Source organism: Oryctolagus cuniculus, chromosome 15 (assembly GCF_964237555.1).
Source record: "Oryctolagus cuniculus chromosome 15, mOryCun1.1, whole genome shotgun sequence".
Classification (NCBI taxonomy): Eukaryota; Metazoa; Chordata; class Mammalia; order Lagomorpha; family Leporidae; genus Oryctolagus; species Oryctolagus cuniculus.
Window position 1 is genome coordinate 36,386,179 of NC_091446.1, and position 18,329 is coordinate 36,404,507.

The following is an 18,329-nucleotide window of genomic DNA, read 5'->3' on the forward strand; positions in this document are numbered from 1 at the left end:
AAAGAAAGGCTCTTCTCAGAGGGGAGCACCTGTTTTTTCACCGTGAAAACATAGCCAAATAATTTTCTCCCAGCTAAATTCCTTGACTTTAAGAACTTTCTCCTAGATTTCACTAGCTCTCAAATCTGATTCTGGTGTGGTTATGAATATCAAAAATTTATGAAGAGTGTAAAGTAACTTTTAAAACATTACCTGCACCTGTTCCTTTAGCTTAAGGATGAATTTTCCCGCACCTTTCCACTTGCTTTGGGCTTGAAACACACACTCCTGATCCAAAAGGACTCGCTGAGAGGGCTTTGGGGTAGAAGACTTCTTGGTGCCAGTGTCTTTCACCACCTCTTCCAGAAGCACGTAGTCACTTGGGTTGGGATTGCTCAGGATGCTGTAGGAATATTTGGCTTTGCACAAGGTCTGAAAGATAAGTTAAAGTCAACTGCATAAAGAAAGACACAGTACCTCCAATATTTGCATTCATTCTAAATGAAACTTTATGGTTGAAAAATGCAGACTTACAGATGGAAGGGATCTTCCAAAGCAGATCACCAAACTCCTCATTTCACATTAGTGTAGTTACAACTTTTAAGATACTTTACCACATTACCTTACTAAACTTCCCAATAGTCTGTGACTTAGGTGGTATTATCCCTATTTTGAGATGAAGAAGCTTAACCTTTTAGAAGGTAAGTAGATTCCAGATTATGCACAACTGATAACATAACAAAGACTTGAACCTGATATTCTTCACAACGAAATGCTGATAGGAAGATCATTACAATCACCAAGGAGCAGACTCCTGCCTCTGGAAGCTATTCTGTCGCACAGGCTGCCTCCTTGTCACAGTCTTGTATTCTGAAGGAATTTCAGAAGTCACTTGGTCTCCTTTTTCATTTAGTACAAGAGTATCTTTGATTTATGATGTGTTGGAGCCAACTGGAATAGGCTAGTGAATTTGGACAGGAGTTGTTTCTACAACAGAAATAAGTTAGGGAGGTTTTTTCTTTTAAAGGGAGCTAGACTAAGGCACAGACCCAAGGTCTTGTTCAGGATCTCATAGTAAGATGCAGAGCTGTAGTTTGAACCTGGATCAATTTGATGTGGGTCTGTGCTCTTAACCATTATTATGCTGTATCATTTCTCAGGCAAGTGCTTAGTAAATGCAAACCACAACAGGCTATGAGGGAAGTACACAGTTCTCTGAACCTGTGTGGACAAAGAAACATGATCTAGAGGAAGGGAGTGGCCTTCTGCTTGTCTTCTGTAGGGTCCTTAAGAGATGGTCAGGCATCTTTGGGACAAGGGAATGATCACTGCAGCCTCGCTTCCTAGATCTGGTATCATCAGTGCCTGATAGAGATCCAAACTCCTGGTAGATACCAGTTCACTGTTGAAGGAATGAACCAATAGCTTCCAGCCTTCGGAGCGCTCTCTTCCTTTCCCCCCATTGCTCTAGAACTTGATTCATAAATTGAGCTGTTGACAACTAATTCTAACAACTGATGTCAAGGAAAGGACTGAGGTGGGGAAGGAAGGGGCTGTCACCTGCTGAATGACGTCCTGTGCAGTGCTGACACGGGGTGCCTTGATGACTGTCCGTGGCTGCTCTGGGGAAACGTCATGCACCTGGACAAAGAAGCTCTCTTCCTCTGAGCTCAAGATCACCTCTCTGTCATCTTGAACAATGGTTTTCTCTTCTGGGATCTTTGTTGAAAGGAGAAAAAAGTATGAGTAATTGGTAGAGAAAAATCTAGCAAAAACAGAGCTGTTACTTAGGAATGTGGAAACAGTTCTTAGTTCTATATCTTGTATACTTTGTTTCATAAACTAGTCTAAAAGAAGACACCTGTCTTTGGAGAGGAAGAAATGTATTTCTCCTGATATTGACAAACCCACAAGGTCTGACCCACAGTAAGCCTGTTCACCTCCTATTAGCTATGGATTTGGAGAGTCCAAAAGAACACAGTGAAGTTCATTTAAGAGAATCCCACCCATTTCCATGTAGCTTGTGAGCACAGAAGAAATGCTGGACATCTGAAATGTGAAACAAGTGAAATTGTCAGCCAAGCTGAAGGAAGCAAAACCCACAGTACAAAGGCTGAAATTGGCTGGAGGCAAGCTGCATTGAATACAAGTATCAGCAAAATTTTCAAGCAGCATAGAAGTATATCAATAAAACAAACTTGTCCCCTACTCTTTTTTTCTCCTTTTTATCTCCACCTCATTCTCCACACAAAAAAACCTCTGATGTTAGGATATGTCCTGAATTTAGCCAGGGGTATTTATCTCCACCTAATTCTCCACACAAAAAGCCCTCTGTTGTTAGGATATGTCCTTCTGAATTTAAGCCAGGGGTATACAAGGTTATTTTTGTCTGAATAAATATTTTATATACACAATAAACCCCTGCGATGCTATGAATTGAGATATATGATTGTAAGGTGGCTCCTGTTCTTTATCCCCATTGTCAGATGAGGGTAGCTTAAAGTTCTCTTTAGAAGGGGGACTTAAGAGGGTAGGAGTGTCAAGGCAAGTAAATGGTAGGCAAACCCATCCAGAAATGAGGACTTGCCAGAAACTCCTGTCCGCAGAATTCTAACCTATTCTCCCATCCAAGCTACTGAAATGGTGCAAACTAAGCAGAGAAAGCCAGGAATCTAACTAACCTGGAACTTCAACCAGCCACATGACCCAGAAGGGTCTCCACTGATATTTAAATAAAAGAAAAAAACTGCATCTAGGTGGCACCAAACTAACAAGAACTGGCTTCTGGAGCTTGCCCCTCATCTGCTTATACCTGTCCCAATCATTTCCTTAACCTTCCAACCATTTTGTGTTAAGAGTTTGCAAGACTCAGTTGTTTGGCCCACCTACTAGATAGTGGTGAGAGGGGAGAAGAGTTATAAAATGAGACTGTACTCTCCTACTTAATACTCTTCTACAATTTGGTTTTTCTCCCCCATTTAAAGGAGTGTGCTCTTTGGGGACAGGGCTGTAGTGTTGTGGGTTAAACTACCTGCAATTCCAGCATCCCATATGGACGCCGGTTCAAGTCCTGGCTGCTGCACTTCGGATCCATCCCCCTGCTAACACCTGGGAAGGCAGTGAAAGATGGCCCAAGTCCTTGGGCCCCTGCACCCACCTGGGAGACCTAGATGAAGCTCCTGGCTTTGGCCTGCTAATGCACCTGGGAAAGCAGTGAAAGACGGCCCAAGTCTTGGGCCCCTGTACCCACGTGGGAGACCTAGATGAAGCTCCTGGCTCCTGACTTCAGCCTGGCTACTGAACCAGCAGATGGAAGACTTCTCTCTGCTTCTCTTCCCTCTCTCTCTTTAAAATAAAGTTTTAAAAAAGTGTGCTCTTTATTTCATGTCCATTTGCAGGGATCTTAGTGCATAATAGGATATGGCTGCATAATATGTCATTGCATTGATCATAATTAGCCAAATTGGGAGTAACCAAAAACCAGGTAGAAATTAAAAAAGGTTCTCTAAGTTATCACATAAAATGTTCCAACAACAATGCACTAAGCATTACTTTTAAGAGATCAACTTGGAGCCTCATTCAGAACATTTTCACTTTCTGGGTTTCATCCATGTTAGAAGCCGCAGGTTTGTGAACAGATGATAAAACCAGGAGAGGGGTTCCAAGATGGCAGGAAAGCAATAGATCGGTCTGATTTAGGCAGGCGAAATTAATATTAAAAAAAGTGGAGAAAGTACACTTTCAAGGGAAACTACAGGGGGAGGTCCTGGGAAAGCAGTGGAAATGCCCTGGACCCATATGGGATGTACAGTTGGAACAAGAAGCAATGAAACAACAAAGAACCCAGCAGCTTAGATCTGGGGGAAAAAAGCACCTGCCCTGGCAAACCAGGTGAGATTGGACTACACCGGCCTGTGCTGCTGTTGATAGAACTGGAAGGAGAGTTGCATGAACTGCACTATTTTTGAGTCTGGCCTGGATCCCGCAGGGCACCAGGGCAACTACTCAACCTGCGGTGGAGGGGTGGGGGAGCAGGAAGTCTCTCGCTCCCCCCTTTCCCCTACAACAGTGCCCTGCAGCCAGTGGTGGGAGGGTTGGCGCCATTTTTGGATATAAGGAGGTAGCAGCTGCTCCAGCTCTTGCGTGTGCACCCAGCAACTATCAGGGCCACCCTACACCCAATCAGGAAGGGTAACCACAGCAGTTCAAGAGCAACTAATGACACTATCCACTGTGTGAGCTGCAACCACTCGGCAATGGGTGTGGAGGGGGAGCCATCCCTACAAAGGGAAGTGCCACCTGCAGGACTCCATTGTACCAGTTGTGAAGTGAGTGGTGCTGTGGCTGATGGGTATTGTGCACATCTGTGACCCAGGGATCATACCAGAGAGAAAAACCTGTGTTCCCCACAGACTTTGAATCTGGTTGGGAGGACTGGACTCTATCCAGCGGGCTGGAACACACACGGACAGTGGCTCTGGGAACACCTCAGGCTCTGTGGACGGGGCAAGCTAATAGGGTGGAGGCACCCCACCTCTACGCCTTGTTCCTGAGAGCCCTGGGTACTGAGACTTGAGAATACACTGAGAGGAGGTAGCATTTACTTGGTTTCCAGGCAATCACAGTGTGCTGCTGCACACTCTCAGAGATACTTGGTTGCTTAGAGCAGCTTATAGCACAGGGAACTGTGCTCACAGGAAGGACTGTGTGGCTCATGTGTGCATTCATATGGCAGTGCAGATGAGTGTTGAACACTGGGGACTAACACCTGGGTATTCCTCAGATTGGAGGAGAAGGGAAAGAGTGGTCCCACCAACAGAGGTGACAATTCCTCTCCATCCAGTTACCAGAGAGTTACCACACACAACTTGGGTGTTATCCTGGATACTTGCCCCATCCTGGAGCATTGACCAGAGCTCCCTGGCCACACCCATCACACACCTCTTGGTATCCATGGAAAGTGTAGACATCCCATTAAGCCACGGAAGCATAGCTCTAAGCCAACAGAGGAGGAAAAAAAAAAAAACTCTACAAATGCCTCAAAATAAATGCATAAACTCATTGAACAACAATAAGGAAGACAATATTTCAATATTAGAATGTGAACATTAAGAGATTGAGGATATATTGGAAATGGAATTCAAAAAATTAATCAGGATTACTCAAAAGCAATCAGAAGCAAATCTGTAACCTAAAGAAAATCATATATGATATGAATGAAAAATTTTCCCATGAAATTGAGATTTTTAAAGGGAAATCAAAATGAAATACTAGAAATGGAAAATCCAATAGAACAAATAAGTACAGTGGAAAGCCTTAACAACAGAGTTGGTGAGGGAGAAGAAAAAATATCTGAGCTAGAAGACGAATCTCTGGAAATTTTACAGTCAGAGCACTCCCCCCCCCCCCAAAAAAAAAAAGAAATTAGAAAACTTAAAAACGGTGTTGGAGATCTATGAGATAACTATCAAATGACCCAACCTATGGGTCTTAGTGCCTGAAGGTATGGAAAGAGAGAAGGGACTAGAAGGCCTATTTAGTGAAGTGATTACAGAAAACTTGCCTAATTTGAGAAAAGAATGTACAAGAAGCACACAGAACAGACATGACCAGAAAAGATATTCACCATAACACACTGCAGTCAAACTGTCCACAGTAAAGTATAAAGAAAAGATTATAAAACGAGCATGAGAGAAATGTCAGATTACTTTCAGAGGATTTCCAATTAGACTCACAGCCAACTTCTCATCAGAAACCCTATAGGCTAGAAGACAATGGCAAGATATAGTCCAAATCTTAAGAGGAAAAAAAAAAGAAACTCACCCAGAATAGTGTACCCTGCAAAGCTCTCATTTACAACTGAAGGTGAAATTAAGACCTTCCATATCAAACAGAAATCGAATTTGTCACCACTCGTCCATCCTTACTAAAGGAGCTAAAGGATGTGCTACACACAGAAACACAGAAAGCAAGCCATCATCATAAAAAAAGGTAAAGATAAAATCCTCCAGTGAAAGTACAAAAGAAATCCAAATTGAATGACAGGAATATTCACAGAAAAATGGCAGGGCCAAGTAGTTACATTGAATGTAAATGGCCTCAACCGTCCTGTTAAAAGATACAGACTGGGGACTGGCACTGTGGCGTAGCGGGTAAAGCTGCTGCCTGCAGTGCTGGCATCCCATATGAGCACTGGTTTGAGTCCTGGCTGCTCCATTTCTGATCCAGCTCTCTGCTATGCCCTGGGAAAGCAGTAAAGGATGACCCAAGTCCTTGGGCCCCCAAACCCACGTGGGAGATCTGGAAGAAGCTCCTGGCTCCTGGCTCCTGGCTTTGGATTGGCACAGCTCTGGCCGTGTGGTCCATTTTGGGGGGTGAACCAGCAGGTGGAAGATTTCTCTCTCTCTCCCTCCCTCCCGCCCTTTTTTCCTCCCTCCCTCTCTGCCTCTGCTTCTCTGTAACTCTCTATCTTTCAAATAAATAAATAAATATAAAAAAAAAAAAAAACAAAGAAAGCTACAGACTGGCCATATGGATTAAAAAATCAGACCCATCTATTTGCTGCCTACAAGAAACATACCTCACCAACAAAGATACACATAGACTGAAGTAAAAGGCTGGAAAAAGATAGTCCATGCTAACAGAAAGAAACAAAAGGGCAGGTGTAGCCATTCTAATATCAGAAAAAATAGACTTTAATACAAAAACTGTTAAAAGAGACAGAGAAGGACACTACATAATAATTAAGGGATCAATACAACAGGAAGACATGACTAATAAAATTATATGTACCAAATTACAGGGCACCTGACTATTTAAAAGAACTATTAACGGATCTAAAGGGAGACATAGACTCCAATACAATAGTAATGGGGGACTTCAACACCCCACTTTCATCAATGGATAAATGAACCAGACAGAAAATCAACAAAGAAACAACAGAGCTAATCGACACTATGGACCAAATGAACCTAATGATATCTACCTAACTTTTCACCCCACAGTTGCAGAATACACATTCTTCTCAGCAGTGGCTGGAACTTTCTCTAGGATAGACCATATACTAGGCCATAAAGCAAGTCTCAACAACTTAAAAAAAATCAAAATTATAATACCATGCACCTTCTCTGATCACAATGGATTAAAGCTCAAACCAACAACTCAGGAATTTCAAGAACATACACAAACACATGGAGACTGAACAACATGCTCTTAAATGAACAGTGATAGAAATTGAAAGAGAAATCAAAATATTTCTGGAAACAAATGAAGATGACAATACATATCAAAACTTATGGGATACAGCAAAAGCAGTGTTAAGAGAGAAGTTTATAGCAATTAGTGTCTACATCAAGAAACTGGAAAGACATCAAATAAATGAGCTGACAGTGAATGTCAAGGACCCAGAAACACACACACACACACACACACACACACACACACGAAACAAAACCCCAAATTAGGAGGAGGAAAGAAGTAATTATAATTAGAGAAAAGGGGCTGGCACTGTGTCTTAGTGAGTAAAGCTGACACCTTCGGTGCCAGCATCCCATATGGGTGCTGCGGTTCAAGTCCTGGCTGCTCCACTTCTGATCCAGCTCTCTGCTAAGGCCTGGGAAAGCAGTGGAAGATGGCCCAGGCCTTTGGACCCCTGCAATGACGTGGGAGACCTAGAGGAAACTCCTGGCTCCTGGCTTTGGATTGGCCCAGCTCTAGCCATTGCAGCCATTTGGGGAGTGAACCAGTGGATGGGAAGACACTTCTCTCTCTGCCGCTGCCTCTCTGTAACTCTTTCAAGTAAAATAAATAAATCTTAAAAAAATTAGAGAAGAAATAAACAAAATTGAAACAAAACAATACAAAAGATCAATGAAATGAAGAGCTTGAAAACAATCCCAGAAGCACAAAGCCAAAATTAACAAGTGGAATTACATCAAACTAAGAAGTTTCTTCACTGAAAAAAAAAAAATACACAGCAAAGTGAAGAGGCAATCGACAGAATAGGAGAAAATAATTGCAAACTATGCAACTGATAAAGGATTAATTTCCAGAATATATGAAGCACTCAAGAAAACAACAACAAAACAACCAACCTAGTCAAGAAATGGGCAAAGTACCTGAACAGACATTTTTCAGGAGAGGAAATTCAAATGGCTAATAGACACATGAAAAAATGCACAGGATTCCTAGCCATAAGGGAAATGCAAATCAAAACCACAATGAGGTTTCGCCTCACCTCTGTTAGAATGGCTAACATGGCTAATGGTTGTTAGATTTCATACAGAAATCAACAAACAACAAATGCTGGCAAGGGTGTGGGGATAGGCCGGCACCATGGCTCACTTAGCTAATCCTCCACCTGTAGTGCTGGCACCCCAGGTTCTAGTCCCGGTTGGGTTGCCGGATTCTGTCCCGGTTGCTCCTCTTCCAGTCCAGCTCTCTGTTGTGGCCTGGAAAGGCAGTGGAGGATGGCCCAAGTGCTTGGGCCCTGCCCCTGCATGGGAGACCAGGAGGAAGCACGTGGCTCCTGGCTTTGGATCGGCATGGCGCGCCAGCCATAGCGGCCATTTGGGGGGTGAACCAATGGAAGAAAGAGCTTTCTCTCTCTCTCTCTAACTCTGCCTGTCAAAAAAAAAAAAAAAAAAAAAAAAAAAAAAAAAAAAAAAGGTGTGGGGATAAGGAAATCCTAATCCACTGTTGGTGGGAATGTAAACTAGTGCACCCGCTGTGGAAGACAGTATGGAGATTTCTCAGAAAGCTGAATGTAGACCTACCATATGACCCAGCCATCCCACTCCTGGGAATTTATCCAAAGGTAATGAAATCGACATATAAAAGAGTTATCTGTACCCTCATGTTCATTTCAGTTCAATTTACAATAGCTAAGATAGGAATCAAAGCCAGATGTCCATCAACTGAAGACTGGATAAAGAAATTACAGATAAAGAAAATACACTATGGAACACTACACAGCAGTAAAAAAAAAAAAATGAAATCCTGTCATTTGCAACAAAATGGATGCAACTGAAAACCATTATACCTAGTGAAATAGCCCATCACAAAAAGACAAATATCCTGTGGTTCATCTGATCTGTGGTAACTAATGGAGTACTTAAAATGTAATCTACAGGAGTGAAACTGACACCTTGAAATACAATGATTTTGAAAAGCCCTTGCCTTGACTGTCAAGGAACAATGTTTTTCTTGTTTGTTTGTTTTTGTTCTCTTTTTCTTTTTTCCTCATTCTATTTGGTGAACTCAGTGTAGGTTTAATCTTATGAGTATAAAATCAATTGGAAATTGATCTCTGTAAAAATAAGAATGGGAAAGGAAGGAGGGGGGAGGAGGAAGAAAGGTAGAAGTATGGGCAGAAGGGGGGAACAAATCACCATGTTCACAAATTTGTATATATTAAATGGTGAAGTAGTATTCTTTAAGCAAAATTAAAAAACACCCACACAATGGAATAATACTGAACCTTAAAAGGCTGCAGTCTTGTCATTTACAACAATGTGGATGGAACTGGATGGAACTGTGTGAAGTGAAATAAGCCAAGCACAGAAAGATAAGTGCCAGATGATTTCACTCATATGTTAAATCTGAAAATATTACTATCACAGAAATTAATCGTATTAAAATATTCCAAATATACAGGAAAATATAAATGTTTGTATTGGGGGAAGGAATGAGAAAACACAGGTCCAAAGATAAAAAGTGGAAGATACACAGGATGAATAAATCTGAAGAGCTAATGTATGATGTGAAGATTGTACTTAATAAAAATTGTGTTAAATACTTAGATTTTAACTTCTATTGTCACAAAAATAATTATGTGAGGTGATATATTGTAATCTGTTTCATTATAGAAACAATTTTACTTCCTATAAGTATCCCATAAAATTTACTTTTTATAAAAATTCAGGCATTCCAAGTGGTGGCTTATTTATTTGAAAGACAGAGATACAGAGAGAGACAGAGCCAGAGGGAGAGAGGTCTTCCATTCCGTTGGTTCACTCCCCAAATGACCACAATCAGCTGAGCTGATCCAAAGCCAGAGCCAGGAGTTTCTTCTGGGTCTCCCATGTGGGTGCAGGGTCCCAAGGACGTGGGCCATCTTCTGCTGCTTTCCCATGCCAGAGCAGAGAGCTGGATCAGAAAAGGAGCAGCTGGGACTTGAACCAGCACCCATATGGTATGCCAGTGCTGTGGGCTTTAACCCTCTGTGCCACAGTGCTGGCCCCATTGTCACATTTTTGATATGAGTCTTCTGATAGTTTTTTTGAGCAGTAAAGCAGTTTCTATTACAGGTTACACAAATTAGGACAGTGAGATTTACATAAGTTAGATGACCTGTTCAGTGTTATCTAATTTGTTGCAAGGCCCAAGTTTGTCTAGTTTCAAATCCAATAGCAATTAGAGGAGGGCACACTCACCACAGATGTGGTATCTGGGAGCCAGCATTGTGGTGCAGTGGGTTAGGTTACTGCCTGAAATGCCAGCATTTCATATGGGTCCTGGTTCGAGTCCTGGCTGCTCCACTTCTAATCCAATTACCTGCTAATGTGCCTGGGAGAGCAATGGAGGACAGCCTAAGTGTTTGGACTCCTGCCACCCATGTGGGAAACCTACATGAAGCTCCTGGTTCTGACCTGGCCCAGCTCTTGCTGTTGAGGCCATTTGGGGAGTGCACCAGAAGACAGAAATTGTTTCTCCCACTCTTTCTGTAACTCTGCTTTTCAAATAAGTAAGAAAATATTTTTTTAAAGATTTATTTATTTTTTGAAAGATAGAGTTACAGAGAGGCAGGGAGAGAGAGGGAGAAGGAGAGAGAGAGAGAGAGAGAAAAGGAGGAGGAGGAGGGGGAGGGGAGGTGGAGGGGAAGGAGAAGGGGGGGGAGGGAGGGAGGGAGGGGACAGACTTCCATCCAGAAGAAGAAGGAGGAGGAGGAGGAGGGAGGGAGGGAGGGGACAGACTTCCATCCGCTGGTTCACTCCCCACATGGCCACAATAGCCACAGCTGGGCTGATCTGAAGCCAGGAGCCAGGAGCTTCTTTGCAATCTCCCACATGGGTGCAGTGGCCCAAGAACTTGGGTCATCTTCTTCTGCTTCCCCAGGCCATAGCAGAAGGCTGGATCGGAAGAGGAGCAGCCAGGACTTGAACAAACACCCATATGAGATGCTGGCACTGCAGGCAGCGGCTTGAGCCGCTATGCCACAGTGCCGGCCCCAATAAGAAAATCTTTAAAAAAGGAGGGGGGGAATACCTGACAGCACAGGAAACAAGGAAATGATAAAAGGCAAGCAGGAGACATCATAGATCACAGACAATTTGGAGACTTTGTATATGGCTAAACTGCTTGTTTATTTCACTGGTACCACAGAATAAATTAAATGGAAATACTTACAACCCAAAATCTATCATCTATGATATGCCATCTTGCTTTCAATAATTGCTAAATTCATTTACCCAAGTGGTAGATATTTATTGGTATCACTATGCACCAGGTAAGCTTACATACACTAAATGTCATTTGTTCTCTTTTTGAGATATATTTAATCATTTAAAAAATTTCCCATTAATGGAGCAGGGATTTCAAAAGTATTTTTTTGCATTAAAATAAACTTACCATTTAATTCATCTTGCCACACAATTTATGAAATATCTTCATATATTTAAGTTGCGTATGGGTACCCTATGGGTACCCTAACCTCCATAGTAGCTTGCTCCCTCCCTCCCTTCCTTTTTTCCTTTTCCCCTTCCTTCCTTTCTTTGAAAGAGGGGGGAGAGAGGAAGAGGGAGAGAAAGAGAGAGAGCGAGCCAGCGAGAGAGATATCATCTGGTTCATTCCCCAGATGCCTGCAACACGTGGGCTAGGCTAGGTCAGCCAGGAGCCAAGAACTCATTCTGGGTCCCCCACATGGGCCACGGGGATTTAAGTACCTGCTACTTTCTAGAGTACACATTAGCAGGAAGTTAGAATTGGAAGTGGTGCCAGGACTTAACCCCAGGCACTCTGATCTGGGACACAAACATCCCACATGGAGGCTAAACCACTGCACCGAACACTCCTGGACCCAGTCCTTCTAATCATGAAGTGAAGTCCCACGAGTGTTCTCAGTACCCCCCATCTCTCCTGCTCTCTGCCTCTCGCTGCCTCCCATGGTGCTGGGTGTACATAATCCACACAGACTGACACAACTCAAGCCCAGATAGCACGAGATGGGTATGGTAGAAGGAACAGTGACCCAGAAGCTTTGAGACTTCAGTTCTTTCTACTTCTGATCCTGTCATGATTTAAAGTTTTTGGATCTCGGTTGTGTAAAATGGTTTCCATTATATCACTAGATCACTCAAGACAGTGGCAGTTTGAAAGCTCAGTGCTGTAAGGAGTGATGCAAATACATGGTTTGAAAAATGTATACTTGGCACCACATGGTACTCCTATATCCCATATTGGACTTCCTGAGTTCAAATCTCAGCTCTGCTTCTTTTTTCTTATAGAAAGCTTTTATTTAATAAATATAAATTTCTTAAGTACAAAAAAAAAGAGAAAAATGTACTTATTCACTGATGTTGTAACTCAAGGATATTTTAGTGGCTGCTGTTTAATGAGAAAAAGACAATTAGAAATGGGCAAAACATTTAAGAGAGAATTTGAAGATGTGTTCCATCAACAGAAGCCAACCAATTTGGAATCAACAGAGCACTGGCTGCATCCCTTCATTCATCTGAGTGATCCTGGGCATTTAGCACATGTGAACATATACTTTCACTAATTCTGACCAAAGCTGATAGACTTTTCTGGCTTTGTGTGAAGTTATGGGATATTTTCAAAGAAATATTATTGGTTTGCTTACCAGCACAGAACCTTTTACAGGTAGAGTATCCTTTACCTGAAATAGTTGGGGCCAGAAATGTTTCAGGCTTCAGTTTTTTGGGGGAGAGTTTAGAATGTTTGCGTAGACTTTACTGGTTGAGTGTCTTTAATCAAAAATCCAAAATCCAAAGCCTTTTGAGCATGATGTTGATGCTTAAAGTTTCAGATTAGGGCTGGTGTTGTGGCACAGCAGGTTAAGGCACTGCTTTTGATGCTGGCATCCTATACTGGAGTGCTGGTTTGAGTCCCAGCTGCTCTTACAATCTAGTTCCCAGCTAATGCACTTGCCAAGGGAGTAGATGATCGCTTGAGTACCTGGGCCCCTGCCACCCATTTGGGAAAACTGGATGGAGTGCTGGGCTCCTGGCTTCAGTCTGGCCTAGCCCTGACTTGTGGCCATTTAAGGAATGAACCAGTGGATGGAAGTTTCTCTCTGTTTCCCCACTCTCCCTGTAACTCTGTCTTTCAAATCAGTCAATGTTTTTTAAAGGAGGGGGGCAGTATTGTGGCACGGCAGGTTAAGCTGCTGCTTGTAATGCCGGCACCCCATATCAGAGTGCTGGTTTGAGTCCCAGCTACTCTGCTTCTGATCTAGCTTCCTGCTAGTGTGCTTGGGAGGGAAGCAAAGATGGTTCAAGTGCTTGGGTTCCTGCCACCCACATGGGAGATATCTGGGTTTAGTTTCTGGTTCCTGGCTTCATCCTGGCCCAGATCTGGTTGTTGTGGCCATTTGGGGAGGGAACCATGGATAGAAGATCCCCCTACCCCCACCCTCATTGCTCTGCTTTTCAAATAAATTAATCTTTAAAATTTAAAGTTTTGCAGTTTGGAGCATTTCAGATTTTGTATTTCACATTAGGGATACTCAACTTGTATGACCTGGGGCCAGTATTGCTGATACAGCAGATTAAATGACCTCCTGTGACACAAAACATCCCAGGAGTACTGGTTCAAGTCCTGGCTGCTCCATTTGCAATCTAGCTCCCTACTAATGTACCTGGGAAGGCAGTAGAAGATGGCCTAAGAAGTTGGACCCCTGCCACCCATGTGAAAGATCTGGATGGAGTTCCCGGATCCTCACTTTGGCCTGGCTCAGCTCCACCAGTCGTGACTACTTGGGTAGTGACCCAGCGGGTTGAAGATCTCCCTCTCCCTGTAGCTCTGCCTTTCAAATAAATAATATAAATCTTAAAACAACAACAACACTGTATGAGCTAAAACTTTAGCAGGCACTAATAGGAAGGCCACCAACCCACAGCTGTACAATACCTACAGGCTTTGTAGTACACAGTACAGTAGTTCCCCCTTTATCTGCATTTTTATTTTCTACAGTTGCTACTGTCAATCATGGTTCAAAAATATTAAATGGAAAATTCCAGAAATAAGCAATTCATAAGGCTCCATTCTGAATAGCCTGCTCTGTTCCAGAATGTCCATAACTAACCACCTGCCCATTTGTCACTTTAAGTAGCTGAGTTAGTTATCAGATCAACAGTCAGGGTTATGGCAGTATTTTATATAGGGTTCTGTGCTGTCTGTGCTTTCTTTTTTTAAAAAAGATTATTTATTGGAAAAGGTTACAGATAGAGAAGGAGAGACAGAGAGGTCTTCCATCTGCTGGTTCACTCTCCAAGAGGCCTTGATGGACAACGCTGAACCAGCCTGAAGCCAGGAGCCAGGAGCCAGGAGCTACTTCCAGGGCTCCTGCATGGATGTGAGGGGTCCAAGTACTTGGCCATTTTCCACTGCTTTCCTAGGCACATTAGCAGAGAGCTAGACTGAAAGTGGAGGAGTTGGGACTCAAACCCATATGAGATGCTGGTGTTGTAGGCAGCAGCTTAAGCCACTGGGCCACAGTGCCAGCTCCTGCTTCCTTTGTTTTATAAGGGATTTTTAAAGACTGGATGTTAACTAGAAATACAATTCTGAATATGTGTAGAAGAATACAATCATTTCTCTACATTTACTTAAGGTTAGTGTAAACCAAGTTGTAATTAGAAGAAACGCTGAACTTGAGGGTGGTGGCAAGCAGGGAGATGGTTACTGACACTGAGCTCTTCTAGTGTAGGCTATTCCTGGACACACTTACTTCCTGCTGAGTTTTGAAGACGATCCTGCCCACATAGCCTTCTTCTGGGAACCAGCTGCTCAGGATCTGCAGGATCTCTTCTTCTGGGCCAATGGCTCTCTGGAAAGGCTGCTTCCTGCACTCATTCTTTTCTTTAGATATAAAATACTTCTCTTCCATCAAAAAATAGTCTGTGGCAACAGGTTTGGTGTCATGGTCCATTTTCAGAATCTAAAAGAAAGAACAAAGGCAAATTTTGGCACACCTCTGAAAAGTGAAGAAAAACCTTGAAAACAAAACAAGTCTGTTTTCGTGGTGTTCAGATAGGTTTGCTGTGCAATTTACGAGTGCATTTTCCTCTGGAGGGATGCATCACTCTGCTGGGAAGATCTAAGAGTTGTTTCAAGTCCAAGAAGGATTGTTCACGTCCACCTGGGCAATAGCACACTTTATTCATAATCCCTGGACAGCGTAACTATGTTTCCCACTGCTGGAATAAGAACTGACTGAATCAAAAACTGTAGATTTTGCAGTCCACAAACTTAGCCCTTTGTAATCTCCCAGCACAGGACCAAGGGTAAAGAACCTAGCCCAACTTTTACTAAAATAATTGTTTTCTCATGTTGGAAATAATCATCTTCTCAAGGCAGGTTCACAGGGCTAAATTCTCATCTGATCCAAGTTCATGGGAATTTCCTTTCAATAAACTCTTGACAGTATGCTTAGAGGGTTCTTTCTCCCTCTTTCCTCCTCTTCCTCCTCTTCCTTCCTTCCTGATTTATTCATTTATTTAGAAAGTAAGAGCTACGGTGGGGGGAGAGACAGACAGATCCTTCATCCACTGGTTCACTCCCCAGATGGCTGCAACTGCTGGGGCTGGACCAGGCCAAAGCCTGGAGCCAGGAACCTCATCTGAGACTCTCACCTGAGGCAGGGGCCCAAACACGTGGGCCATCTCCCGCTGCTTCTCCTAGGCGATCATCAGGGAGCTAGATTGAAAGTGGAGCAGCTGGGACACATACCAGTACCCATATGGGATGCGGGTGTCACAGGTGGCAACTTTACCTGCTATGCCACGATGCCAGCCCCAAGAGTTCTTTGTTAATTAATAACCCCTGTGCAGTCAAACAGAAAGGCTGTGGAGACTGCAGCTGGGCTGACCTGAGTCTGAGGTTTGCCTTTAACACTTATGGGCTGTGAGGCATGGCATAAGATACTTAACCCCTTGGAGACTCGATTTTCCCACCTATAAAATGGGAAATAGTAACTATAATAGTCTCTTAATTTTCTTTTGTTTTGTGGTTGGGGCATAAAGTCTGGCATGGGTATATTATGAGAAATCAATAAATACTAGCACCATCCCAGGTACTTTTTACTGTGTTCTTTCTCACTCCTATTGCACAGATTTCTGATAACAGACTGAACTTGGGAGTGAACGTCAGTGGCGTTGAGGAAGCTCTCACTTCCTGTGAGAAGTGGCTGAGTGCTGAGAGGAAGCTGCCACCACCTGGTCTAGATGAAGCAAAGGCCCTTCTCTCTAGGCCCCAGCAAGGATGCAATGGCCAGAGTCAACACTGTGGCCTCTCGCTGGAGCCAGAGCAGAAAGGAATGTGCTGAGGAGGCGGGCAGACCCTGCTCCTTCCAGCCCAGCCTCTGGTCTGTAATGGAGGCCATTCTAAGCTTTGACTACAGGGGCCAAGACAAAGGGATTACTACATCATTGCTGCTATGGGAAAATTCAGGACCTGACGTTTTTAGGCGGCCATTGGCCTGTCCCCTCCATGAGGGGGCGAGCATCACCCCTTCCTCAGGCCTGCTTTATATCCATGTGCTTATTTGCAAGAGGTGACAAAAAAGCAATGGGTTGCTTCTTGCAGGTGGCCCATGGAATGGTTTCCTTGTCCCTCCACAGTCTCAAGTGCTTTATGGGAGTGCACACTGAAGTTCACAGGATGACGGATTCCAAGCAAAACCCAAAACCCTTGACAACAGCTGCCACTTGATAAACTATGAAATTTGACATCTAAACTTATTTCCTAGGATTCTATTTAAACCCTATATAAAGTTGTGGGCAACATATTGCTGGTCTGCAGAAATACACTCTCTCAAGGGACACAACCATTTATTAACACTTTTTAATGTAAGGTTTTTCAGTAGTTTTTTCTTTTTAAAGATTTATTTGTTTGAAAGAGTAAGAAAGGGGAGGAAGAGGGAGAGGGGAGGGGGGGAGGGGAGAGCAGAGAGCGGAGAGTGGAGAGTGGAGAGGGGAGAGGGGAGAAGGGAGAGGAAGAGAGAGAGAGAGAAGTCTTCCACCTGCTGGTTCTACCATCCGGTTCACCAGATGGCTGCAATGGCCAGGGCTTACCCAGGCACTTCTTCTAGGTCTCCAGGGTAGCAGGGGCTCAAGCACTTGAGCCATCTTCTGCTGCTTTTCCCAGGCCATTAGCAGGGAGCTAGATTGGAAGTGGAGCAGCTGGGACTCAAACCGTCCCCTGTATGGGATGCAGGTGCTACTGGCAGTGGCTTTACCAGCTATGCTACAGTGCTGGCCCCTCAATAGGCTTTTTTTTCTCTCTTTTTTTTTTTTCAATAGGCTTTTGATCCCCTGTGACCGTCCATTCATTACACGATTGCAGCTACATTTCAGCCTAACTTCTAAGGGAGCTCAAGGGTCACTCCACTTGGTCATTGTTCCCCTTGGTCTACTCCAAGAAGGAGAAGGAATTCTGAAATGAATTAAGGATAACATAGTCTGCAGAGGTAGTAGGCCACTGTGTCAAGCACAGTTCGAGCTTCTGGTGTGGACAGAAAAGGGACTACATACAGGCCCTGCCTTGCCCTCCCTCCTCTGGGTGCTGCTCTGCCTTGCTGACTCATACTCCAAGTCATTGCATGGATCACAATACTGCCTACCGAAGATCACAGAGATCCCTAAGGGGATCCACAGCTGATGTGGCACAGCATGAGAGCCCTCAGGAGGTTCAGCTACAGAGTCTTGGGTAATAAGCTGGCATTCTCTTGTTCTAGGCTCTCCATTCTTCCTTGTAGCACCAGGAAGGTGACTCAAGGGTCAAGGTCAAGTGCCAGGGGAAGGAGGCTGCTGGCTGTTCAACATGCAAAGGCAGGCCTTAGGCAGGAGGGGCTGGAGATATCTTCTCGGCCCCTGTGGACCACGCTAATGCTCTTAGAGTTTGATCCAGCTCCTAGGATGGCACGTAGATTTCATTCAGCTAACTGCAACTCTGACTGATGAGTAAGTTCTGAATGAGGAAGGAAGATGAGGCCCGTGTGCCAGCACAGAGGGAAAAGCACACAGGGTTGCAGGGCCATTCATTCTGGTCTCCCCCCTTCTACATCCCAGTGTTTTATGTGGCTGAAGAATTGTTAAAGTTTTTTTCTTTGG

General features: G+C 43.7%; 1 protein-coding gene across 15 annotated transcripts in view; it reads right to left on the reverse strand.

The window, feature by feature from the left end:
• PLCE1 (phospholipase C epsilon 1) overlaps positions 1–18,329 on the reverse strand; it is a 352,529-nt gene that overhangs the window by 7,675 nt on the left and 326,525 nt on the right. For all 15 annotated transcript variants that reach the window (XR_011382357.1, XM_070057584.1, XM_051823417.2 and 12 more), the window contains 3 exons: positions 14,948–15,157; positions 1,540–1,698; positions 193–411 (listed from right to left, as the gene is read on the reverse strand). Coding sequence is in view for 14 of the 15 variants with exons in the window: in XM_070057584.1 (XP_069913685.1) it covers positions 193–411; positions 1,540–1,698; positions 14,948–15,157 (588 nt within the window). In the remaining variant the exon portion in view is untranslated. The remainder of the gene's footprint in view (positions 1–192; positions 412–1,539; positions 1,699–14,947; positions 15,158–18,329) is intronic.